Genomic DNA, 9,812 nt, shown 5'->3' with positions numbered 1-9,812 from the left:
GTCTCTCTCAGGCTTTCCATGGGTTCCAGGGATGCAACTGAGAAGTTTGTTTTTAATGCACTTACTTGAGGTAAGAATAGTTTAAAGTATTTTGCAAAGAAAATATTTCCTTTTGCACTGAAGACATTCAGATGCGAGGAAAATCACTCGGCTGGGGAAAGCAAATGCTGTCGAGAATGTCTCACAAACACAAATTACACGTCAGCAGGTAGGTTTGACCCTTACGTTGGGCACATTTTAAGTGCACTGTTGGTGGAACTTAAGATGAATCTAGGACATTCATGATTAATATTTTCAGTTTTTTAGTAAAATTTAATATTTTAAATTTTAAATACACATTCTAAAAATTTGTATAAGCAACACATAGAAACCGGCTTTATGCCATATTACAAAACATAGGATAAGAAAGTGATATTTTAAATGATCAATGCTTCCGCTGGGCGCAGTGGCTCACGCCTGCGATCAGCGAGGTCAGATCGGACCATCCTGGCTAACACTGGTGAACCCCGTCTGCTACTAAAAATGCAAAAAAAAAGTAGCTGGGGCAATAGTGGTGGCGTCCTGTAGTCCCAGTACTCGGGAGGCTGAGGCAGGAGAAAGGCGTGAACCGAGAGCGGAGCTTGCAGTGAGCCGAATCGCGCAATTTGCACTCCAGCCTGGGCAACTGAGCGAACTCCGTCTCAAAAAAAAATTTTTTGACATAAATTAGTAATAAGTTAATAAATAATGAATCACAAAGTTCTAGTGCATAAAGTAAAAATACTAACGCTAGGATAAAGGCTCAAGAAAGGGAGACTTATAATGACACTGAAAGCAGATTATGATAAATTAAAGAGTATCCCAGAAACCTAAAGCCAGCCTCTTGGAAATAAGAAAAGGATTATACCTAATAAAGCAACAAAGGATAAGAATACGGAATGAAAAAACATCATGTAAAGCACTATGCTGGAACAAATACTCTCCAGGCCTCCACACCGCTGGCCAATGAGAAGCTGTACTTTGTAGAATGATGACTGCAGGCATTATTGTCATCATAAAATAATAGACCAAAGGTAATTTAAAGATACATGAAAAGGGTTTTATTTATTTAACAAGACAATTGAACAAACAAACAATGGAAGCAAGTCCTTTGCAAAAAGAACAGAGGGTCATGATGATGCTACTCCTCCAAGGATTTCAGGGTTCCCAAACGCTTAGGTTTCTGTCTAGTTCTGGAAGATGTTATTCTTTGGGAGCTACAGGTCCTCGAGTTTGGGGCTTTTTCAGGTTCTCTCTCCATTTCCTCATTCTGCTACAATAAATAAACAAAAAGAATACTCACTTCCAGAAGATCCCACCTGTGCCTCTGCACGAGCCTTTCAGTTGTTTGGTCCGCCGCTCCCCGGCTTCTTTCCCAGCTTTTGCTTTTCCCTTCCCTTGCTCCCACCCTAGGGCCCCAGGACCCGACCACCGCCCAGCTGAGTCCCCGCGGCTCCACCGCGCAGAAGGTGCACCGGAGGCCCTGCCAGTTGCCCGCCCCGCGGGGGTGCCGAGAAATCAACGCTTTGTAAACAGAACTTCCCCGTGGAAAAAACCTCTTGATTTCCACTCTCAGGGCTCTTCAAAGTACTAGAAGCTAAAGGTGACGATGGATTCATTCGACAAGTCCTAGTCGGGCGCCCTGGTGAGTGCCAGACCCTGCTCCGCGCGAGGGGACCCACGAGCGACCCTCGCCACCATCCCTGCCCTGGTGGAGCCCCCTTGCGGAACACAGGATCCGAAGATGGCAGCGAAAGCTCCGCAGCGGCCCCAAAAGCGACTGGGCGGGGTGGGCACAGGCTCCCTCACTGGGTGAAGGCGGCACAAAGAACCGGAAGAACCATCCCGGGAGCCCACCGGGCGTTCAGCTTCCCTTGGGACCCCAGGCGGCTCGGGCTGGGTCGCCGACCGGGGAGTTTCTGGGGGCTTCTGAAGCAGGAGAGGAGCAGGGCAGGCGAAGGCCATTCGGCTCTCCGTCTGGCTCCAAAATCTCCTAACACGCAGGTGTCCGACGTGACCAGGGCGACTCACCGCTCTAATCTCTCTGGTTTTCCAAGGTCTTGCTCGGTCGTCCTTCCGGACCGGCCCTGACAATGAAAGGAACGGAGGAAGTTTAGTGAGTCCGCCCTGCGTATATCGCGTAGGAGACTCAGCAGTGCTTGTCTCTGTGGCGCAATCGGTTAGCGCGTTCGGCTGTTAACCGAAAGGTTGGTGGTTCGAGCCCACCCAGGGACGCTTATTGCAACTTTTAAAGCATGCACACGTTGTCAATCACTACATAAATGGGGAAGATTTTATCTTCCCGGAGTACCAAGCCACTAATTTATGACTGATCTATGTCGAGGGCCAGCCCACCTCCCCGACCAGATTCTTAACCTGGTATCTCCTGAAGTGGCAGGTTTACACCTGTGTAATTCGGGAATGCTGAAACAGAGACCTAGGAACCCACTTCTGATGTGATAAAATTCTAATTCAGCGAGTTATACGCTTAAACGAGTAATTTACATGCCTCCATTTTTTCATATTTTAGTAATAAGAGTCCAGTGGTATCTCCAGGATGTGCCTGGATTTACTGATTGCTCTATCAATAATGTGACCAGTGGAATCAGTCATCATCATAGTGATCCTCTCCATCATTTTGAAAACAGTATTTTTCCCTCAGTTTGTGCAGGATTTATTTAACCCTTTTCAAAATGTTTTTGTTAACCAGGTGTGGTGGCATGCACCTGTAATCCCAGCTACTCGGGAGGCTGAGGCAGGAGAATCGTTTGAACTTGGGAGGTGGAGGTTGCAGTGAGCTCAGATTGGTATACACTCTAGCCTGAGCAACAGAGTGTGACTCTATCTCAAAAAAGAAAATGTTTTTGGGATGCGGTTGGTTTCATGGTTTTAGGATTACAAAGAATGCTGCAGTCAACATTCTTGTATACATATCTTTGGTCATTGTGGAAACGTCTACATCGCAGATATTTCTACAGTGTAGAGAACTGGATGCACCATTGCTACATTATAGTGTTTATATAATGCTTCTAATTTGAGTACATTCTGCAAATGTATCTTTCATGGGAGCAGTACCAAATAATATTCCAATATGAATATTTATAAGAGGAAAAATGTGCAGATGTGCAATTGAGCTTCGTGCCTCTCCATGGGGCCCATGTTCATAAAATGGTAGCATTAGCTATCTGAGAGTGGAGTTTGTGGCCCTCTGACGTCAAAAGCTGAAGCAGAGGACATGAAAACCCTCTCTGCACATCCTCTGTAGTCTGGCCAGAATCATTTCCTAGGTGGGTGGTCTCTTATCAGGAGGGAATGCTGCTTGCTTGCTTTGTCAAAACCACAAAAGGGAGGGAAAGTATCAGGCTGCTGGTTGATAACAGTAGTGAAGCAAGTCTTTCCAAAGAGTTGGTTTGTTAACGCTTAGGAAAAAAAATCCTAATTCTTACCAGATGGTGCCGTGCAGTTCCAGGATCTTGGTGTCCCAAACAAAGAACNCAGATGGTGCCGTGCAGTTCCAGGATCTTGGTGTCCCAAACGAAGAACTGTACATGACACACACAAAGCAGCAAAGCAAAGCAAAAGTTTATTAAGTAAGCACAGTAACACTCTCAGAGTGGGGAGTGTGGGCTGACCTCTGGGAGATGAGATCAATATTAGTTTGATGTACTTTGGGTCTTTTTATGTGTGATTTTTTTTTTTCGTCTCTTCACAAGGATGCCTAATCTTTAGCCATTGTTTGCCTTTAGATTGATAGGTGTATTGCTTAGTTACTTTGGCCCTTGTGTGCTTGTACGTTGCCTCCATCCCATAATTTTAAGTACATGCATGTTATGCAGTCCATAAGTACATGCATGTTATGCAGTCCATATGCCTGAGTTTTAATGAGCTGATTATCATAAAGAGTCATGTTAAGGATACCTTTTTCTCGAATGCACATGTCTATCTCTGAGGAGCTGCCCCTTTACTGTTTTGGATCTTGCCAGCAATGGGGGTCCTTGCTTGCTTTTTTTGTTTGTTTGTTTGTTTTCTTTTGTTTTGTTTTGTTTTTATTTTAGACAGAGTCGCCTCTGTTGCCCAGTCTGGAGTGTAGTGGCACAATCTCAGCTCACTGCAACCTCTGCCTCCCAGGTTCTAGCGATGCTCCTGTCTCAGCCTCCTGAGTAGCCTGGGTACAGGAGTGCACCACCACGCCCAGCTAACTTTTTGTATTTTTAGTGGAGACGGCGTTTCACCTTGTTGGCCAGGCTGATTTCAAACTCTTGACCTCAGGTGATCTACCTGCCTTGGCCTCCCAAAATTTGGGGATTACAGGCGTGAGCCACTGCGCCTGGCTTTGCTTGCATTTTTTAATCTTACTTTTTGTTTTGGCTGCTCACCTTCTGCCTTTTATCTTGCTTCCTGCCCCATCACCTTGCTTCTGTTTCTGCTTTTACTCATTCTGCCTTTTATCCAACTTCCAATTCCCTCTGCTGTTCTCCTGCCTCATAATGGCAGATAGTGAGGGAGGGGTTTTAAGGGGGCATGTCCGACATCCTATCCTGTCACAGCCAGAAACAGCTTTCAAGGTTTCTCTGCAGTCCTGTCAGCCAAGAGGAGGTTGGTTCGGTTGGTTGTAGGGCCTATGGCTTATTTTTACTTCTCAATCCTGACAAGGGAAGGCTGGATTAATGCAGATTCTCTCCAGGTGAAAATTTCCCCTACAAAAGACAGTTTTGCAGAGTTACTTCTGTTTGCTGGCTCTCTGACAGCCATCTTAAAATATGCCAAAGAAATACATTCTGGGGTAAAATATTTTGATTTTCTTCATCTATCTACAGCTTCGCCATGCTGACAGCCTCCAGTCCAAGCATACCTGAAGCCTTTCTTTTTAAAAAGCTTTCCCACCCTTCTGACTGCCTTCAAGTCTCTGCCAAAACACAAGTAACAGTGGCTGACTCCCTGCTATAGCAAGCTCAGAATAAATAGCCTTTGCTTTTTTTCATTTGATTGGTCTTTATTTGCAGAAACTTCAATGTAGAGTTGACAAGGACTCCATCTTTGACCAAACCTTAGTAGATTCCTCTGAGCCCTTTTCTCTATTAGTTCTTGGCCTGCCAAGTCCAGTTTTAGGAAAGAGTACTGTTGAGTCTAGTTTAGCAAGAGTCCTCCCAACCACCTTTGATAGCTAAACAAGTTCCTCTTAGTAATTTTCCATCCACTAACTTTCTTATCTTGCCAATTGGCTATAATCTTCAACTCTTCCTGTTGTATTTGAGGTTGAGCTCTGTTCTCTGCTGGTCTCTCTTGCCTACTGTAGTACATACAATAAAATCTGTCTGATGTTTTTAACAAGTGTCCAGTGTAGTCCCTCAGAAACTGCCTTTGCAAAATTATGACAATAAGAGAAAGCTGACACGGCTGACTCCATCTTGGTTCTAGCCTCACAGACTAGCTGTCTTTGCTCATTCCTGTGCAATTTCTCCCAAGCTATCTTTGGGAAAAATTGCGTTTATGGTTTAAATCAGGGGTCTGCAACCCCCGGGGCCACAAGACAGGTACTGGTCCATGACCTGTTAGGAACTCAGCCGAACAGCAGGAAGTGAGCTGCAGGCTTTGGAGCATTACCCCCTGAGCTCCGCCTCTTGTCAGATCAGCATGGGCATTAGATTCTCATGGGAGCTCGGACCCTATTGGGAACTGCGCATGTGAGGGATTCCAGATTGCACACTCCTTATGAGACTGTAACTAATGCCTGATGACCTGAGGTGCCAACAGTTTCATCAGGAAACCATCCACCATCCCCTTCCATGAAAAAATTGTCTTCCATGAAACCAGTCCCCGGTGCCAAAAAGGTTGGGGACAGCCAAAAAGGTTGGTTTAAATGATAACCTTCCCCAAAACTAAATTACCCCTGTAAAACTAATGAAAGGCCACCGAGTTTGAAGGATGAAAGGGGCCTGAATTCTGCTAAGATGTATGCCTCGTTAAATAATTACCAGCCATTATTCCAGACGTCACAAGATTTGCAGCTTCCCCAATTACTGCTGTGAAGAACATTACTACTGTAGAACCTAAGATTGGTCTCTTGAGATATCTTTTCAGGCATTTGCATTTCTGACTACTGGATGGCACCATTTGGCCCGAAAATCAACCAGTCCCTTAGCCCCCACCCAGAAGCTGACTCAATGCGGGAGGGCCATTTTCCACACCCCTGTGATTTCATCCCTAACAATCTGCACCACCCAAGCCCTAGCCCCATCCCCACCAAACTATCTTTGAAAAACCCCTTAGCTCCAAGCCTTCAGTGAGATCGATTTGAGTAATAACTCTGTCTCCCACATGTCGTGGCTGGCCTATGTCAGTGAAACTCTTTACTGCAATGCCATGGTCTCCGTGAATTGATTTTGTGTGTATAGTGGTCAGGAAGAACCCATCAGGCGGTTACATCTGCAGGATGGTGCCCGTTCTTTCCACAAAGGCTGGTCAGATACCCAGAAAGTATTTCTCCACTACTACCTGGACAATGTGTCTCCCTGTCAGTATCCAGGGAATGGGGCCTGGATCAAGTATTTTTTATTCAGCAGTTACTATACTGTCACCTAATCCCTCATTTTCAATATTTTTCCATGCCTTCCAGTGGCCTAACTGGCTGCCATGCCACAGAATCTTTACTTTATGGTCTCCAAGGAGAACTCTCCACTCGATGTTTTATGATTTGAGCAATGGAATAGAATGTGATACTGGTGGGCTGGGGAAGGTCCCCGGACACTGGTGGGAACTTGACTGCAGCCGTGGTGTCCAGGCTCTTGACACCATCTCCAGAATGAAGTCAAGGATGAGTCAGCAAACAGTGAAAGAAGAGATTTATTGCAAAGCATAAAGTACACACTCAAGAAAGGTGAGTTCGGGCATACCCGAGAGAGAACAATGGGTTCTGGGGTTTCATGTTGATGGATTACTTTAACCAAGGAGTGGAATATTCATGACAATTTCTGGGTAAAGGTGGAGATGTCTCTGAACTGTGGTGCCATCCATTTTTACATCAAACATTGGTCTCAGAACTGTCATGGCACTGGTGGGTGTGTGATTTAGTATGTTAATGAGCATATAATGAGGGCCTAGGTAAAACCTACATCAAATCCAGCACCAAATTGGGTGCAGTCAGTCTTACTTAGCTTGGTCCACACTGGTTTTTCAGCGTCTTATGAGCCCATAGCCTTAAGTCAGGTAAATCTGCTGCCTAGAATTTGTTATCCTGTGACCACCCTGTATTATTCCTGTCTCAAATCTACTTGGAAATATTCAAATGGTCTTTGACTTGGGCATTCCAACTTTGCTTACTTCACAGTGTTTCTTGCGTTGTAATCCAATATAAGAAAAGATGATCCAGACATTTGTTAACCATGTAAAATAAGATGTATCCCAGGTATTTGTGTCAAATTTGGATTATTTTAGTTTTTGTCTTTGCAGAATATAAAATACTAACATGAAGTAAGAACTAAGGTCTGGAGATGGCTGTGCAAGAGATGACAAAGTCCAACACCACGTTTGAGAGTGTCCAATAATCTCTTCTGGGGCAGCATATTTTTCTACAATACTGAATTTGGGGGAAAAAAAATACAAAAAAACCCTACAAGATTCATGAAACTGGACAACTGTCTTTATAACATTACCAGTGATAAAATCAGTAAGGAAGGCTGGTTTGCAGTCATCTGAGCAGTCTCTTTACTTTCATAAATATGGTTTCTCTCTGATATTAAACTGCTTCCAATTTCAGGCGGAATGCTACATCCCAAGGATAAGGATGTGAAGAGAACCGGTTTCTTTTGTAATCCTAAACATTCTAGTCTGCGAATTAAAAGCCATTATTTGAAGCAGGGTTGCCAGGCTCCATCTGGTCGCCGAAAGGTTGCTACTCAATACAGGCTAACTACCAGCTTTGGGAGAGAACAGATGCGGTGGCGGGAGGAAAAAAGGAAAGGCAGACGTCACTTCTTTTTGATGGCTCCGCAGCGGGTTGGTAGACTCAGTGGCAGAAAGGCAGGGACTGGGAAAGGCACTGTCGGTGACATCACGGAGAGGGCGACTTCTATGTAGATGAGGCAGCGCAGGGGCTGCTGCTTCCCTACCTGCTGCTTCCCACGAAGGAGTTCCCGTGCCGTGGGAGCGCGTTCAGGACCGCTGGTCGGGCCTGAGAGTCCCAGCTGTGTGCCAGGGCTAGAAGGGCTCGGGAGTGCGCGGGGCAAGTGACCTTGTGTGTAAAGGGTCAGACGTATGAGGCTGTGGCGGGGCGGAGGTGCAGAAACTCATACTTACCTGGCAGGGGAGATACCATGATCACGAGGGTGGTTTTCCCAGGGCGAGGCTTATCCATTGCACTCCGGATGTGCTGACCCCTGCGATTTCCCCAAATGTGGGAAACTCGACTGCATAATTTGTGGTAGTGGGGGACTGCGTTCGCGCTCTCCCCTGAATTTTTGTATTTGAAAGAACAGATTGTGTACTAAGGTTTGTGTTTTGTGTGGCGTGTAAATGTTATGCTTACCGTGGAAGGCTGAAGAATGGTAAGTAACATGCCGATTCTCTGCCAGAGGAGAAAAAAGAAGGGTCAGCCCTTGTAACATAAGATAACTACTGTGAAGGTCACACAGCTCTTCCCTTTCCATGCGGGGCTGCCAAGCAGAGATTGGTCCATAGTGTCTTGGGTTCTCACCATCTGTAAAATCTTCGTGTTTTCCCTAGCCCCCAGTCACCTTTTATACAGCTTCTGCTTCTAACTGCAGCCTTCACAGTAGTTTGTAGGATTTCTGTGCTAGGGGGGAATGCGTTCTCACTTCATAGAGCCAGGTACAAACTACGCAGACGGGCGCTGTTCTTTGGGAAGAAAGCAAGACTTTTGGGGCTCTTAGTGTCCCCGCTGGGTTGTAGACATAACACACTTACTTTCTGTAGGGGAACTGCTCTCCCAGCGCCCAGGTCCCTAGTGCATATCCATTGAGGCCCGCAGGTCAGAACCGCAGTCTCACATGTCTTGGCCGAAATGTGCCGCGATCCTCCCTGAAATGTAAGGCAGGAAGTTTTATGAGGAGCCGGGTCCAGTCTCCCTACTATTTCCTGCTGTTTACATGTCTAGTCTTTCTTCAGACTTTATTCAAGCGACAGCTTCTCGTTTGATGTCTCGCTTCCGCATCCTACATCCATTGCCAGGCAGCTTTCTAGATAGCACTCCCACCCATCCTTCCCGCCCCCAGGCAGCCCTTTCCTATTTCTGGCGCCAGCGTCCTCCCCCGTCCCTCTTTCTTCAGGCCTTCGCTGTTCACCTTCATGGACAGAAAATACTTAGCTCTCTCTCAACCTGAGGTTTACACCTGACACGAGTCAGTACCCTGGCAAATTCCTCAATACCCCTTCTCAAACGGCACTGTAAATTCATCTCTTTTTAACTCCCAGAAGTATCTAATTGGTTTTGTCCCTGCATTACGTGAATACTAGTATCCACTACAGAAGAAAACCCCAAGCCTAGCGATGGCGGTTCTGGGCATTGTGCAGCCTCTCCTAGGGTATGTTTGCTGACCTCACCTGCTTCTGATCAACTGAGGTCAGGAGTTCCAGACCAGACTGACCAACATGGCTAAAGTCCGTCTCTACTAAAAAAACAAGCAAACAAACAAAAAGCCGGGCGTGGTGGTGTGTGTGAACCCGGGTGGCGGAGGTTGCAATGAGCTGAGATCGCGCCATTACACCCCAGCCTGGGCGACAGAGCGAGACTCTGTCTCAAAAAAAAAAAAAAAAAAAAAAAAAAAAAAATTGTCACT

General features: G+C 45.9%; 1 protein-coding gene and 1 non-coding gene across 2 annotated transcripts; one reads left to right on the top strand and one right to left on the bottom strand.

Moving 5' to 3' along the window:
• Positions 1-1,080: 1,080 nt before the first annotated feature.
• LOC108538692 (proline-rich protein 12-like) lies at positions 1,081-2,035 on the bottom strand. The gene is made up of 2 exons (XM_017886931.1): positions 1,876-2,035; positions 1,081-1,291 (listed from the first exon to the last, which is right to left on the bottom strand). Exons 1-2 carry the CDS (start codon positions 1,981-1,983, stop codon positions 1,160-1,162), a joined length of 240 nt encoding a protein of 79 aa, XP_017742420.1. The 5' UTR covers positions 1,984-2,035; the 3' UTR covers positions 1,081-1,159.
• A 144-nt stretch (positions 2,036-2,179) lies between these two features.
• On the top strand, positions 2,180-2,253 carry TRNAN-GUU (transfer RNA asparagine (anticodon GUU)). The gene has a single exon. It is a non-coding gene; the product is annotated as a tRNA-Asn (tRNA).
• Positions 2,254-9,812: the final 7,559 nt, after the last annotated feature.

Source organism: Rhinopithecus bieti, unplaced genomic scaffold, assembly GCF_001698545.2.
Source record: "Rhinopithecus bieti isolate Rb0 unplaced genomic scaffold, ASM169854v2 scaffold_16660, whole genome shotgun sequence".
Lineage (NCBI taxonomy): Eukaryota > Metazoa > Chordata > Mammalia > Primates > Cercopithecidae > Rhinopithecus > Rhinopithecus bieti.
Note: the sequence above shows the minus strand (reverse complement) of the source record. Positions and strands in the feature narration are given on the sequence as shown.